Genomic DNA, 16,937 nt, shown 5'->3' with positions numbered 1-16,937 from the left:
ACGAGCCGGCTCACTGAAAAGAGCCGGAATGCTCATCGCTAGAGCCAACACTGGCAAAAATCGATCAAGCCATCCGCTCTTCAGTTTACGCCTACCATTTTTGCGTGAATACACATCACTTTACGGTATCACGTGTTTTCTGGTAGAGGAACTGAGTCTGGTGGACCGTCATGCACAGGTAGAGACAATACGCTACAAATCATTCCAAGCAAACAGTTTGAAGAATAGATATTCAATCTTCCATTATCAAAATTATACCAAATCGTTTATTTCATTTTCGCGACTTATCAAAAGTGACTTTGATATCACAGGTAGAGTTAGGCTGCAGTAGCCTAATGGTGGTGCTGTTTAGGAAACGTTAAATTGTTCAAGGAAGATGTGTTTACGGTCATGATATATACTGAACAAAAATATAAATGCAATGTAAAGTGTTGGTCCCATGTGCTGAAATAAAAGATCCCAGAAATGTTCCATAAGCACAAGAAGCTTATTTCTCTCAAATGCACAAATTTGTTTACATTCCTGTCAGTGAGCATTTCCCCTTTGCCAAGATAATCCATCCACCTGACAGGTGTGGCATATAAAGAAGCTGATTAAACAGCATGATCATTACACAGGTGCACCTTGTGCTGGGGATAATAAAAGGCCACTCTAAAATGTGCAGTTTTGTCACACAACACAATGCCACAGATGTCTCAAGTTTTGAGGGAGCATGCAATTGCCATGCTGACAGCAGGAATGTCCATCAGAGCTGTTGCCATATAATTGAATGTTAATTCCTCTACGTCGTTTTAGAGAATTTGGCAGTATGTCCAACCGGCTTCACAATCGCAGGCAACGTGTATGGCATCGTGTGGGCGAGCGGTTTTCTGATGTCAACGTTGTGAATCTCGTGAGGAGATCCGGAGGCCAATTGTGAGGTATCTGTGACCAACAGATGCATATCTGTATTCCCAGTCACGTGGAATCCATAGATTAAGGGCTAATTTATTTATTTAAATAGACGGATTTCCTTATATCAAGCTCACCTATGCTGAACAAAAATATAAATGCAACAATTTCAAAGATTTTACCAAGTTACAATTCATATAAGGAAATCAGTCAATTTAAATAAATAAATGAGGCCCTAATCTATGGATTTCACATGATTGGGAATACAGATACGCATCTGTTGGTCACAGATACCTCACAATTTTAATGACAATGGATTAATGATGTACTAGTGGCAGATGTGACAAAATGTTTACCATCCAATTTGACTTTGCTAAAATGGTATTATGTTACTTAAAAGTTCATTTTAACATATAATAACCAATTATATTAACCCATTTTAAACTGGCATAACATGGTCATTGTATGATAACAATGGTCATCACAATGGATTAGTAATCTACCAAAAAATATATCAAGTTCACTTAGATCTTACATTTTTACATTACATTTTAGTCATTTAGCAGACGCTCTTATCCAGAGCGACTTACAGTAGAGTGCATACATTGTTGTTGTATGTGTCGAACTGCTTTGCTTTATTCTTGGCCAGGTCGCAGATGTAAATGAGAACTTGTTCTCAAATAGCCTACCTTGGATTGGAGTGTTGCTGTGAAGCTGTGTGCGTCTGTGTGTGTCTGTGTACTGTGTTCGTTTGTCATGACTGTAAACACATCTTGCTTTAATCAATCAATCAAATTGATTTATTAAACTCTTTTTACATCAGCCGATGTCACAACGTGCTAGCTATACAGAAATCCAGCCTAAAACCCCAAACAGCAAGCAATGCAGATATAGAAGCACGGTAGCTAGGAAAAACTCCCTAGAAAGGCTGGAACCTAGGAGGAAACTTAGAGAGGAACCAGGCTATGAGGGGTGGCCAGTCCTCTTCTGGCTGTGCCAGGTTGAGATTATAACAGTTTAACATTTTAAAATTATAACAGGTTAACAATTTAATACACTGCTCAAAAAAATAAAGGGAACACTAAAATAACACAATCAATGGAAATCCAATTTATCAACCCATGGAGGTCTGGATTTGGAGTCACACTCAAAATGAAAGTGGAAAACCATACTACAGGCTGATCCAACTTTGATGTAATGTCCTTAAAACAAGTCAAAATGAGGCTCAGTAGTGTGTGTGGCCTCCACGTGCCTGTATGACCTCCCTACAACGCCTGGGCATGCTCCTGGTGAGGTGGCGGATGGTCTCCTGAGGGATCTCCTCCCAGACCTGGACTAAAGCATTCGCCAACTCCTGGACAGTCTGTGGTGCAACGTGGCGTTGGTGGATGGAGCAAGACATGATGTCCCAGATGTGCTCAATTGGATTCAGGTCTGGGGAACGGGCGGGCCAGTCCATAGCATCAATGCCTTCCTCTTGCAGGAACTGCTGACACACTCCAGCCACATGAGGTCTAGCATTGTCTTGCATTAGGAGGAACCCAGGGCCAACCACACCAGCATATGGTCTCACAAGGGGTCTGAGGATCTCATCTCGGTACCTAATGGCAGTCAGGCTACCTCTGGTGAGCAGATGGAGGGCTGTGCGGCCCCCCAAAGAAATGCCACCCCACACCATGACTGACCCACTGCCAAACCGGTCATGCTGGAGGATGTTGTAGGCAGCAGAATGTTCTCCACGGCGTCTCCAGACTCTGTCACGTTTGTCACATGTGCTCATTGTGAACCTGCTTTCATCTGTGAAGAGCACAGGGCGCCAGTGGCGAATTTGCCAATCTTGGTGTTCTCTGGCAAATGCCAAACGTCCTGCACGGTATTGGGCTGTAAGCACAACCCCCACCTGTGGACGTCGGGCCCTCATACCACCCTCATGGAGTCTGTTTCTGACCGTTTGAGCAGACACATGCACATTTGTGGCCTGCTGGAGGTCATTTTGCAGGGCTCTGGCAGTGCTCCTCCTGCTCCTCCTTGCACAAAGGCGGAGGTAGCGGTCCTGCTGCTGGGTTGTTGCCCTCCTACGGCCTCCTCCACGTCTCCTGATGTACTGGCCTGTCTCCTGGTAGCGCCTCCATGCTCTGGACACTACGCTGACAGACACGGCAAACCTTCTTGCCACAGCTCGCATTGATGTGCCATCCTGGATGAGCTGCACTACCTGAGCCACTTGTGTGGGTTGTAGACTCCGTCTCATGCTACCACTAGAGTGAAAGCACCGCCAGCATTCAAAAGTGACCAAAACATCAGCCAGGAAGCATAGGAACTGAGAAGTGTTCTGTGGTCACTACCTGCAGAACCACTCCTTTATTGGGGGTGTCTTGCTAATTGCCTATCATTTCCACCTGTTGTCTATTCAATTTGCACAACAGCATGTGAAATGTATTGTCAATCAGTGTTGCTTCCTAAGTGGACAGTTTGATTTCACAGAAGTGTGATTGACTTGGGGTTACATTGTGTTGTTTAAGTGTTCCCTTTATTTTTTTGAGCAGTATATTTCCTAAACAGCATCACCGTTATGCTACTGCAGCTTCTACAGCCTCACTCTAATCGTGATATCAAAGAAATGTTTTATAAGGCGCAAAAATGAAATACATGATTTTGTATCATTTTGATTATGGAATACTGACTACGTGTGCTTCAAAGTGTTTAATTGGAATTATTTGTAGCTATATCGTCTCTGTCTGTGCATGAGCATGCATCCGACTCAGTTTCCCTACCAGAAAAATCGCAATACTGTAAACTGGAAACGTGCGGATGGCTTGACCTCGTTTTGCAAGTGTCGGCTCACTTGACCTCAGTGCAGAACTGAGGGGTGCAACTCAATATTAGGAATGTGTTCCTAATGTTTGGTATACTCAGTGTATATGCCATAGCAAACAATACAAAAATCCTGTGACCTTTTATTACAGGAGAATATAACAAGTACAAATATTACTCTTAATCCCCCCAAGTCTATTATGTTTGAAAATGTAATACGGAACAGTACATTAAAGCCAGCTCTTTGTCCTTAATTTACAGATTTGAGGGCCAATTCTAATTATGGAGCCAACAGATAAGATTTCACAAATAATTTTGGATATCATTTTTGGGGGGATAGTTTTACAGTAACAGAAAATATCCCACTGAGCTGGCATTTTGATAAGGAATATATATCACCTAATTGTCATAGACAGTATGCAATAATAACTTTGTATAGGTTCAAGGCCAAGTTTGAATGGAATAATTCGATATCATAAACAATCACATGCTTTTCATAGTGGCCTAACTCGTGCTTCTTATCTTTTTCTCCTTATGTCATAGTAGCCTATAGTAATAAAGTGGACATATGCAGATTGCACTGAGAGGGAAACATTTACAATTGACTGTAATATGTAAGTGCAAATAGTAGTCTACTATCACGTGCTTTCTCCAGTGCTGGGGAAAAGTTTCTCATTTTTCAATCTAGAGAAACACCCACACTTCCTGCTCAAACCACAATATGCCCCTCCTTCTGAAATGCTCTTCAAAGCCCGGATGATCACAGCGGCGCAGCAAAACCCAATGAAGAGGAACGGGTGAGATATCGGCTATCTAATCGGTAATTTTATTTTCTATGATGTAACTTTACATTTTCAATGTATAGACTATTCAACGATGCAGTAAGTGAGTTCAGCTTTAGCTGTGTAGGTTATGTAGCCTAGTAAAATGTAGCCTAAAAGGAAAATAAAATACATGACCTTTTTATTAGCTATTGAAATAGTGGTTTTGGTTTATTTTTCGTAAGGGTTTTATAATTATATATTTCCACAATGAAACCAACAATTATTCTAATGCCATATTCATTTTATTTTACACAGTGAAACGTTTCTGGCCAGTGACCGTGCTCACATTGTAGCTAAACTTTTGTCACTTGTGAGTTTCTCTTCTGGAAAAGACACTTAATGTAATGTACTGTATGTAGTAGCCTAGGCAAAGGATATTTGTAGAATAAGTATCCTAGGCTACATCTTGAGATGTAAGCGTACTTTTAATTTTACTGACTAGGTTGTAGTAGCCTATAACAGCATGGAACTGTAAAGTCAGTAGGAAGAATGTGGTAAGAAACAGGCACAGAGTGAAATAGCGGGCGCTGAGTGCTGAAATAACGGTCACGTGGCCCTCCTAGACGTTCTCTTCCAGAGATGTCAAACCTGTATTTTTCCATGATCTGACTATTCCTTCGATTTCTTAATAACAATGTAATAATAGTTTGTGCTTTGTAGTTTGTAATAACATTGCAATGCACCTTTCTTAATCCAAACCTTTCTAATCAGGGTAGTCTAGTTGATTGAACAGAGAAATAGAAGCCTTCAGAAAATCACTTGAAAACAGTTGAGATAGAAGAATAGAATAGAATATCAGTGAAGGAATGAACTATATAATTTCCTGTTCACATAGGGTAGGCCTTCACACAGTCATGGGGCTGTGTTTATGCTTCTCAATTTAATCAATGTCATCATATTGACTCATTTGCAATGATCTAAATTCTTAATTCAAGATAGAGGAAGGTAGGTGCTGCTCCCAATTACCTACTTTCTTTTTAGAACACAAAAACAACCTTGAGGTTGGGGGCCCCCCAGATAGCATATGAACATGTCATAAGCAGTGGCAAAATGTGAAGAATTGCAGGAAATTAGCTTTAACTGTCGACTTTGGGCACAAAAAAACGATCCAACTCCTCCTTTTGAATTCTTTTTACTGAAATGAGGTGTGCCTTTGGTGGTTCATCAATGTGTCATTCTGGTCATGAAGGCTGTGACTAACCTAGCTAGTTCATTAGCCAAGCTAGCCACTTGTAGCTAGCCAGTAACTCCTCCAGTATGTGTTGATGTCATTTCACATTATTTATTTTTGGACAGAGATCAGTAAGAAATGGCACTACCGTAGCAAAATATCGTATTCTTAAAAAAAAATGTAACCATTAAATGACCTGATATGGTGCATTTATCCGTTATACAGTTTAAAGCCTTTGTTAGTTTTTTTTCCCCCAAAGTCAACCTTTTAAAATAACTCTCCAGTGTTTCCAGATTTCTATGAAATATGATCTAGAATTAATTACAATATGAGTGAAATAGTTTTCCTTCCAAAAATGTTTTAAATAAATATGTTAAAGGTCCTGAACAGTCATTCTGAAAGGTACTTTTTCTCTCATGGCAACTACCAGGAAGTTTGAAAAGACAGGCTGAGTTTATAATACTGTCGTTAGTACGTTAGTCACATGCGATATCTCAGACAGCACTGGCCCAATGTTGATGAAACTTGGGTGAATAATATGTCTTGCCATAGAGATTCGCATTTACAAAAGTACACTGATTGGGCCAAGGGGGAGCTGCATCATTCGTGGTGACAACATGTGTACTGTTGCTTTGGTTACTTGTTGCTTGTTTGTACTATACAAATGAATATACACATGTATTATGAATACACAAAAACCATACAAAGTACTAAGGAAAATGTCTCTTTTTGGGTATGAAGCTGACTGTTCTGATTATATAAGGAAGTACTTGTATACAGTTAGCCTGGTCCCAGATCTAATTTTGCTGTGTATGTTTGGCCTGGCAAAGTTGGCAAGACAACATAACAGATATAGGCTCAGGCTATTATATAGCCTGTGAGGAGTTACAATAATTAATATGTTGCCTGCATAGGGAGGGTCTCCTCGCTGCCTTACCCACAGAGTCAGGGGCTCTGTAGTTGACTCAGAGTCAGGTGCTCTGCCTGTAGAGGGTGTCAGATGAGCACACAAGCATACTTCAGCAGCAACAACAAATGCTGTCTTGGCAACTGTGTCTGTGTAGGACTGTCATCAATACGTTGGCAACATAATGGAGTGTGGTGGTGGCCGACTTTGTCCATTCCCCCCAGAGAGAAGCATGACATCACAAACCTCACTCTTAGTTTTTTCCTGAGGATAATAGTTCATTTAACTTTTTTTTTCTTACAGCTGCAGGGGAATTCGAATTCACACTAACTGTTTTGGTTAAAGCTTTCTTCACTGTGTCCATTGAATCTCTTTCCAAAGACAACAACTGAGGAGAACAGTCACATGACACCCGTAGTGGTTAGTGGTTGACAACTAGTGTTGCTGTGCCCTATTCTTCACTATGCAGTCGTTTTCCTGAGGAGAATAGCAGCCCAATGACAGCTGAGATTGAGGTTGCCCTAGTATGAGCCGGAGGAGCAGTAGCAGCCCCAGCCTGTGGACCGTACTGCCTCAGAGTGGCCCTGCACCATGTGAACGCTACAAGCACGCCTGCTGCTCCTTCGGGGGCAGTGTCTTTGTGTTGGGAGGGAGGGAGAGCCACTCGCTCAGGGACTTCTGGAGGTATAATGTTGGTAAGTGACTAGTCTCTGGTGACAGGCTGTTAATATAGCTGGCCAGCATGCAGGCAATATTTTCTTCTAAGTTCATTCCAAGATGAGTAAGTGTCAGATACACTATACTTTTTCTAAGTCATAATTATTATAACTTTGTTTATATTCTGACCTGGTCTGCTACAAACTGTATGTCAGTTATGCAGACTGTGATTCAATCATGTTATAACAGTGTTATACAGTGATGTTGTTACGCATTAGGAATGTGGGTATGGACGTAACCACTGTGTGTGTCTATGTAGTACGCAATGAGTGGACAGAGTTGGACTGTAGCTGTGAGGCAGCACCTGAGGAGCTTCAGGAACATTCCATGGTGGCCCATCAGGTAGGGTTTTATCTGTCATCTGTATGGTTATATCAAGATAATATCAATGTCATTGTATCTCAGACTGCTTAGCATTGCTGTACATGGTAGGCTTCATGTAGCTCAATGTTGATTGTAAATCATTATCTTTACAGGGTGTTCTGTATGTCTTCGGTGGAATGATTGATTCTGCGTACACTATATGGAAAACCCCCCTCTGGGTGTTTGATATTGGTAAAATCCACTGTGGGCCACATACACCTCAATAACTACTGACACAATCATACTGATCCAACAACATCCAAAACACGTATACTCCTCACAACAAAGAAGTGTTAAAACATGTTAAAACTTGCATCTGGCATTTAAAATCCTACCTGACAACTTAAAAAGTTGGTACTAGCTCACAGTTCTCATAGGGAGTGACGGCAAAGAAAAGCTGCCATTCTGCCTTTGTTTCTATGTGAGTCCTGCACAGTTGTCAGTGTCCTTTCTCATATCTCTTGCAGTGAAAGAGCAGTGGGTGTCCTGGCAGGAAAGGAACCCCCCTCAGGTATGTAATGTAAAAGTAAATACTCCACATACCAGGGAAATTGAGAGTGATAATGTAACCATGCTCATTGTACACAGCTTGCACTCGCACAAATGCACCACTATAAATTATTAAAAGAACAGTACATATTCATTTGTATACCCTCTCATATCAAGTACGGTTTTAACTGCAATTAATGAAAAACATAATCAGTTGATTAACTAAATGTAACAACATATGGCAGCTCTATTAACTGGCCCATAGCATGATTAATAGTAGTAGCTGATCAAGTACGGTTCCCATGCTTTGTACTGATATTGATGACATCCCTCATGGCCGTCCATATGCTAACATGTTAACAGAATCAGGTGCCAGTCAACAGGAAGGGCCACAGTGCCGTGGTGTTTAGCTCTGCCATGTACATCTACGGAGGATACATTGACATGAGAGCCTCATCACAGGAGTTTTGGAAGTTAGAATTTGGTGAGTTAGACGTTTTGTATGGATATATAATTTGGTTTTCGTGATTATCATTTAATAACAACGCATTGCCGTCACATTTCCAGAGAAAACAATAATGATGTCATGACTGGAATATGTTTTGAATTTACCAACACTTCACTTAACACTGTCTTGGGGGTGTGTGTGTCCATCCATGTGTGTGTCAGACACAATGTTGTGGTCCCTGCTGGACTGTACCCAGACAGAGGTGGGTCCTGGTCCCAGACACAGCCACTCTGCCATGACCCACCTGGACTGCATGTACCTGTTCGGGGGTCTGAGAGGCCTGAGGGAGCAGAGGGATCTGTGGAGATGGAACTCTACCAGTCATTCCTGGAGCTGTCTCAATGCCACGTGAGTGATCTCTGCTCCCTCTTTATTTGTCTCTGTCTCTATCTCTCTCTGCCTCTGGGATTTCACTGGATACTACAGATCTATGAAAATAGAGTTCAGGCACTAACAACTTTCAATACCCTTATGGAGGACACTTTTAGGACCATTCCATTGGTTCCATTGTACTGGGTAAGCTAAATCAAGTTCCGGTCAAGTATTTGAAAGTATTTGAGATAATGTATTTGACCCAGGTCTGTTTCATGCACTGACAACCTCAACAGCCTTATGGACGGCAATATCATTGTAAGGGTTGCGGAACTGGTGGCAGTGAAGTCAGACGCAGGAGAGCAGAGATAGGTAATAGCCGGAGCAGTTTTAATTCAAAAACCCACGGCAATACAAAAAGAAACCTACATGGGTACAAAACCCAACGCGCACCAGTAACATAGCGTACAAGCACTTACAAACAAACAATTCCACACAAGGACATGGGGGGAACAGAGGGTTAAATACACAACAATTAATGATGGAAATGGAAACCAGGTGTGTAAGAAAACAAGACAAAACAAATGGAAAATGAAAAGTGGATCGACGATGGCTAGAAGACCGGTGACGCTGACCGCCGAACACCGCCCGAACAAGGAGAGGAAACGACTTCGGTGGAAGTCGTGACAGTACCCCCCCTTGACGCACGGCCCCAGCATAGCGCCGACACCGGCCTCGGAGACGACCCGGAGGGCGAGGTGCAGGGCGATCCGGACGGAGACGGTGGAACTCCCACAGCATTGAAGGGTCCAACACGTCCTCCACCGGAACCCAGCATCTCTCCTCCGGACCGTACCCCTCCCAGTCCACGAGGTACTGAAGGCCCCTCGCCCGACGTCTCGAATCCAGTATGGATCGAACGATGTCGTTATCGAGGGGGCGGAGGAACCTCCCGCACCTCAGACTCCTGGAGCGGGCCAGCCACCACCGGCCTGAGGAGAGACACATGAAACGAGGGGTTAAAACGGTAATCTGGGGGAAGTTGTAACCTGTAACTCACCTCGATCAGTCTCCTCAGGACTTCAGCTTCCGGCAGTGCAGGCAGAGGGGCAGGTTTCGGGTCGAGAGCCAGACCCGGTCCCCCGGTGCGAACACCGGGGTCTCTGCCGGCCTTTCTGGCACAGCACGGCATGCTGAAGGTGAACATGGGCGGCGTCCCATGTTTCCTCCGCGTGCTGGAACCAGTTGTCCACCGCAGGAGCCTCGGTCTGACTCTGATGCCAAGGAGCCAGAACCGGCTGATACCCCAGTACGCACTGGAAGGGGGAGAGGTTAGTGGAGGAGTTGCGGAGCGAGTTCTGGGCCATCTCTGCCCAGGGCACGAACGCTGCCCACTCCCCCGGCCGGTCCTGGCAATTAGACCTCAGAAACCTACCCACATCCTGGTTTACTCTCTCCACCTGCCCATTACTCTCGGGGTGAAAACCCGAGGTAAGGATGATCTAGACCCCCAGACGCTCCATGAACGCCCTCCAGACCCTCGAAGTGAACTGGGGACCCCGATCAGACACTATGTCCTCAGGCACCCCATAGTGCCGGAAGACGTGTGTTAACAAAGCCTCCGCAGTCTGTAGGGCCGTAGGGAGACCGGGCAGCGGGAGGAGATGGCAGGACTTAGAGAAATGATCCACAACAACCAGGATCGTGGTGTTTCCCTGTGATGGGGGAAGATCGGTCAGGAAATCGATCGACAGGTGTGACCATGGCCGCTGTGGAACGGGTAAGGGGTGTAGCTTACCTCTGGGCAGGTGCCTATGAGCCTTACACTGGGCGCACACCGAGCAGGAGGAAACATACACCCTCACGTCCTTAGCCAAAGTGGGCCACCAGTACTTCCCACTAAGACAGCGCACTGTCCAACCGATGCCTGGATGACCAGAGGAGGGTGACGTGTGGGCCCAATAGATCAGCCGGTCACGGACAGCAGAGCGGGACACTGGAGGGGAGCGGGCTCAGCACGCAACGCCTGCTCAATGTCCGCGTCCAGCTCCCACACTACCGGCGTCACCAGGCAAGAGGCCGGAAGTATGGGGGTGGGATCCATGGGCCGTTCCTCTGTGTCATACAGCCGGGACAGTGCGTCTGCCTTACAGTTCTGGGAACCTGGTCTGTAAGAAAGGGTGAAAACAAAACGGGTGAAAAACATGGCCCACCTTGCCTGGCGAGGGTTCAGTCTCCTCACCGCCCGGATGTACTCCATATTGCAGTGGTCAGTCCAGATGAGAAAAGGGTGTTTAGCCCCCTCAAGCCAATGTCTCCACGCCTTCAAAGCCTTGACGACAGCCAACAGCTCCCGGTCCCCCATGTCATAGTTTCGCTCTGCCGGGCTGAGCTTCCTCGAAAAGAAGGCACAGGGGCGGAGCTTCGGTGGCGTACCCGAGCGCTGAGAGAGCACGGCTCCTATCCCAGCCCCGGATGCGTCCACCTCCACTATGAATGCCAAAGAGGGATCCGGATGGGCCAGCACGGGAGCTGAGGTAAACAGAGCCCTCAGGTGACCAAAGGCCCTGTCCGCCTCAGCCGACCACGGCAAACGCACCGGTCCCCCCTTCAGCAGTGAGATAATGGGAGCCGCTACCTGACCAAAACCCCGGATAAACCTCCAGTAGTAATTGGCAAACCTAGAAACCGCTGCACCTCCTTTACCGTGGTGGGAGTCGGCCAATTACGCACGGCTGAGATGCGGTCACTCTCCATCGTGGAAATGCGGTACCCTAGGAAGGAGACGGACTGTTGAAAGAACAGACATTTCTCAGCCTTGGCATACAGGTCATGCTCCAACAGTCGACCAAGCACCCTGAGCAGCAGGGACACATGTTCAGCACGTGTAGCGGAGTATATCAGAATGTCATCAATATACAGCACTACACCCTGCCCCTGCAGGTCCCTGAAAATCTTGTCTACAAAGGCTTGGAAGACTGATGGAGCTTTCATCAACCTGTACGGCATGACAAGGTACTCATAATGCCTTGAGGTCGTACTAAACACAGTCTTCCACTCGTCTCCCTCCCAGATACGCACCAGGTTGTAAGCACTCCTGAGATCAAGTTTGGTGAAGAAGCGCGCCCTGTGCATTGACTCAATCGCCGTGGCGATAAGAGGTAGTGGGAAACTGTACCTCACAGTTATCTGATTAAGGCCTTGATAGTCAATACACGGGTGCAGACCTCCCTCCACAAAAAATAAACTCGAGGAGGCTGGGGAAGCGGAGGACCGAATTTACCCCTGACGCAAGGATTCGGAGACATATGTTTCCATAGCCACCGTCTCTGCCTGTGACAGAGGATACATGTGACTCCTGGGAAGGGCAGCGTCTACCAGGAGATTTATCGCACAATCCCCCCGTCGATGGGGTGGTAATTGAGTCGCCTTCTTTTTGGAGAAGGCGAGAGCCAAATCGGCATATTCGGGGGGAATGCGCACGGTGGAGACCTGGTCTGGACTTTCCACCGTAGTAGCACCTACGGAAACCCCTAAACACCTTCCCGAGCACTCTCGCGACCACCCCGTGAGAGCCCTCCGTAGCCATGAAACAGTGGGGTCATGACAAGCTAACCAGGGTAGGCCTAGCACCACGGGAAACGCAGGAGAGTCAATGAGAAAGAGACTGATTCTCTCCGTGAACCCCCTGCGTCACCATGCCCAGAGGAGCGGTGGCCTCCCTAATCAACCCTGACCCTAATGGTTGACTATCTAAGGTGTGAACTGGGAAGGGTGTAGCCACAGGAAGGATGGGGATCCCTAAACTATGAGCAAATGATCTGTCAATAAAATTCCCAGCCGCGCCTGAATCGACGAGCGCCTTATGCTGGGAATGCGGGGAAAACTCAGGAAAAGTGACGAACAAAAACATGTGTGCAACAGAGGGCTCTGGGTGAGAATGATGCCTTCTCACCTGGGGTGACACCAGAGTGCCCTGCCTGCTGCCTCGACCCCCAGAGGAACCAACCCGGCACCAACCGGCAGTGTGACCTCTGCGGCCACAGATGGTGCACGAGACGGAACCTCCTCCGGTCTCCCTGAGCGCAGCACCTCCCAACTCCATGGGCAACGGAGCGGTGGTGTTGGGGGATGGAACCAACAGACCCCGATCTGTACGTCCAAGGGTAGCCAGCAGGTTATCCAGCCAAATGGACAGGTCCACCAGCTGGTCGAAGTTAAGGGTGGTGTCCTTGCAAGCCAACTCTCGTGGACGTCCTCGCGCAAACTGCAGCGATAGTGGTCAATCAGGGCCCTGTCGTTCCATCCCGCTCCGGAGGCCAGGGTCCGAAAGTCCATGGCGAACTCCTGAGCACTCCTCGTCCCCTGCCGCAGGTGGAAAAGACGTGACCGGTGACGCCGACCGCCGAACACCGCCCGAACAAGGAGTGGAAACGACTTCGGTGGAAGTCGTGACAATCATGTCAATTATAATTTCTCTTTATGGGCTCAATTATTTTGTGTGGCAATTTGTTCAGCGTTTCTACTCTCAACAGGAAATGCAAAACAGCTGAAACCAGACAATGTTATCTGGCGTCTAGTGACCAGATTAATTTGCTTAACCTGTAGCATTAACCTCTCACAAACCTCTATCATCATTCACTATCAATTGTTATGTTTGAATAAATAATTTTGATTGTGCAGTTATGTATACACAGCACATTAACCTGTTAGGGCTAGGGGGCAGTATTGACACGGCTGGATAAAAAACATACCCGATTTAATCTGGTTACCACTCCTACCCAGTAACTAGAATATGCATATACTTATTACATATGGATAGAAAACACCCTAAAGTTTCTAAAACTGTTTGAATGGTGTCTGTGAGTATAACAGAACTCAAATGGCAGGTCAAAACCTGAGAGATTCCTTTACAGAAAGTGGCCTGTCTGACCATTTCTTGAACTTCTTTTCCATCTCTATCTTTTACTAAGGATCTCTGCTCTAACGTGACACTTCTTACGTCGTCCATAGGCGCTCAGAACCCGGGAAAAAACAGAATGTCGTCATCCCAGCCCCAGGCTGAAACACATTATCGCCTTTCTCAAGTGGCCGATCAAGGGACTCTGGGCTTAGGCGCGTGACCCGACCGCCCCCGCCTTTGTGATTTTTTCCTCTGTTTGCTGAAAAGGAGATTCCCTGTCGGAATATTATCGCTTTTCTACGAGAAAAATGGCGTAAAAATTGATTTTAAACAGCGGTTGACATGCTTCGAAGTACGGTAATGGAATATTTAGAATTTTTTTGTCACGAATTGCGCCATGCGCACGACCCTTCTTTACCATTTCGGATAGTGTCTGGAACGCACGAACAAAACGCCGCTATTCGGATATAACGATGGATTATTTTGGACCAAACCAACATTTGTTATTGAAGTAGCAGTCCTGGGAGTGCATTCTGACGAAGACAACAAAAGGTAATCAAACTTTTATAATAGTAAATATGATTATGGTGAGTGCTAAACTTGCCGGGTGTCTAAATAGCTAGCCCGTGATGCCTGGGCTATGTACTTAGAATATTGCAAAATGTGCTTTCACCAAAAAGCTATTTTAAAATCGGACATATCGAGTGCATAGAGGAGGTCTGTATCTATAATTCTTAAAATAATTGTTATGCTTTTTGTGAACGTTTATCGTGAGTAATTTAGTAAAATGTTAGCAAATTCCCCGGAAGTTTGCGGGGGGTATGCTAGTTCTGAACGTCACATGCTAATGTAAAAAGCTGGTTTTTGATATAAATATGAACTTGATTGAACAAAACATGCATGTATTGTATAACATAATGTCCTAGGGTTGTCATCTGATGAAGATCATCAAAGGTGAGTGCTGCATTTAGCTGTCTTCTGGGTTTTGGTGACATTATATGCTAGCTTGAAAAATGGGTGTCTGATTATTTCTGGCTTGGTACTCTGCTGACATAATCTAATTTTTTGCTTTCGTTGTAAAGCCTTTTTGAAATCGGACAGTGTGGTTAGATTAACGAGAGTCTTGTCTTTAAATAGCTGTAAAATAGTCATATGTTTGAGAAATTGAAGTAATAGGATTTTTAAGGTTTTGAAAATCGCGCCACAGGCTTCAAGTGGCTGTTACGTAGGTGGGACGAATTCGTCCCGCCTAGCCCATAGAGGTTAAGTAAATCAACAATCTAAGTGATGTTATCTTTTCCACATGAAGCAAAAAAACTAACAATAGATTAATTGTGTCGCTTGTTTAACAATGCGTTGTGTTGTTTTTCCTTCCTTCCTGTCTGTCCTGTGGATGTGTTATACAGATCAGGCCCCTCTAAGCTGGTGGGCCACTCAACTGTGGCCTACAGGGACAGCATGCTTCTGTTTGGAGGAGGAGAGAGCCAGCACACACCCAGGAGCTGTCTATGGAGGTACAGCTTCACCATTCAGACCTGAGTCACTCTTCACATTTTGAATGAAGTTTCTATCGTAAATGGTGTAAGAGAAATTGCATCCTAAATAATAGTAATAACTATAAGTCAGAAGTAAGAGAAATATCTAGAGTGTGCTTGCTAAAGCAAGCTACATTGAATATATAATAATATAAGATATGCCATTTAGCAGATGCTTTTTATCCACAGGTACAGCTTCACCACCCAGACCTGGGGGAAGCTAGCCGTGCTACCCGGCTCCAACCCACCTCCCCACAGGATCTACCACTGCTGTGCTGGCCTGGGCCCTAGCTACCAGCCTGCCGTGACCACCACCACCAACACCACCACCAGCACCACCCTGACCCCCAGCACCACCATCAGAAACATACTTGACAGCAAGATACGGCCGTTCAAGAACAAATGCTTCCCATCCTCTTCAGAGACAGAGGGCACTATAGAGCTGGAGACGTTTAGTAGCTCGGAGAAGCTATTGACTGAAGTGGAGGACTATTGTAATGGTCTAAGTGGGAATAACGCTCAGCGGTTTGGGAACTGTCTGACCTTTGAGAACCAGGAGGCCTTCAGTAAGCAGTGGAGCTGTGAGAATATAGAGGAGGGTGGTTCAGGTAAACCAGAGGAGAGCCATGAGAGCATAGCACAAAATCTGCCTGATTTGCTACTGGTGCTGGGGGGAAAGCCCTTAGTTAGACACACGGTCATCTCTGTGTGGCAGATGACACTGGCTGACCTCTGAGCTTTGACCTCTGACCCAGAGAGAGAGGGATGGCATTTTGTAAACTACAGTGCCTTGCAAAAGTATTCATCCCCCTTAGCGTTTTTCCTATTTTGTTGCATTACAACCTGTAATTTAAATAGATTCTGGGGGGGATTTCGTGTAATGGACATACACAAAATAGTCCAAATTGGTGAAGTGAAATGAAAAAAATTACTTCTTAAAAAAAAAAAAAAAAAGAAATAAGATCTGGTGCAACCAATTACCTTCAGAAGTCACATAATTAGTTAAATAAAGTCCACCTGTGTGCAATCTAAGTGTCACATGATCTGTCACATGATCTCAGTATATATACACATCTGTTCTGAAAGGCCCCAGAGTCTGCAACACCACTAAGCAAGTGGCACCACCAAGCAAGCGGCACAATGAAGACCAAGGAGCTCTCCAAACAGGTCAGGGACAAAGTTGTGGAGAAGTACAGATCAAGGTTGGGTTATAAAAAAAGATCTGAAACTTTGAACATCCCACGGAGCACCATTTAATCCATTATAAAAAATATAAAGAATATGGCACCACAACAAACCTGCCAAGAGAGGGCCGCCCACCAAAACTCATGGACCAGGCAAGTAGGGCATTAATTAGAGAGGCAACAAAGAGACCAAAGATAACCCTGAAGGAGCTGCAAAGCTCCACAGCGGAGATTGGAGTATCTGTCCATAGGACCACTTTAAGCTGCACACTCCACAGAGCTGGGCTTTATGGAAGAGTGGCCAGAAAAAAGCCATTGC

The 16,937-nt window shown here is 45.3% G+C and overlaps 1 protein-coding gene across 1 annotated transcript; it reads left to right on the top strand.

The window, feature by feature from the left end:
* Nucleotides 1–3,626: 3,626 nt before the first annotated feature.
* Nucleotides 3,627–16,418, top strand: klhdc3l (kelch domain containing 3-like). The gene is made up of 9 exons (XM_045707655.1): nt 3,627–4,525; nt 7,077–7,302; nt 7,584–7,666; nt 7,801–7,879; nt 8,155–8,198; nt 8,540–8,660; nt 8,846–9,032; nt 15,306–15,413; nt 15,624–16,418. The coding sequence occupies exons 2-9, from the start codon at nt 7,134–7,136 to the stop codon at nt 16,168–16,170; spliced, it is 1,338 nt and encodes a 445-aa protein (XP_045563611.1). The 5' UTR covers nt 3,627–4,525; nt 7,077–7,133; the 3' UTR covers nt 16,171–16,418.
* Nucleotides 16,419–16,937: the final 519 nt, after the last annotated feature.

Source organism: Salmo salar, chromosome ssa25, assembly GCF_905237065.1.
Source record: "Salmo salar chromosome ssa25, Ssal_v3.1, whole genome shotgun sequence".
Classification (NCBI taxonomy): Eukaryota; Metazoa; Chordata; class Actinopteri; order Salmoniformes; family Salmonidae; genus Salmo; species Salmo salar.
This window is presented reverse-complemented; position numbering and strand designations above follow the sequence as displayed.

What these genes read in the sequence shown, in the direction of transcription:
- klhdc3l (XM_045707655.1), top strand. Translation starts at nt 7,134, where the DNA reads ATGAGCCGGAGGAGCAGTAGCAGCCCCAGCCTGTGGACCGTACTGCCT. An exon ending in GTTTTGGAAGTTAGAATTTG is followed by an intron (nt 8,661 to 8,845) that starts GTGAGTTAGACG and finishes TGTGTGTGTCAG; the next exon opens with ACACAATGTTGTGGTCCCTG. An exon ending in CCCAGGAGCTGTCTATGGAG is followed by an intron (nt 15,414 to 15,623) that starts GTACAGCTTCAC and finishes TTTTATCCACAG; the next exon opens with GTACAGCTTCACCACCCAGA.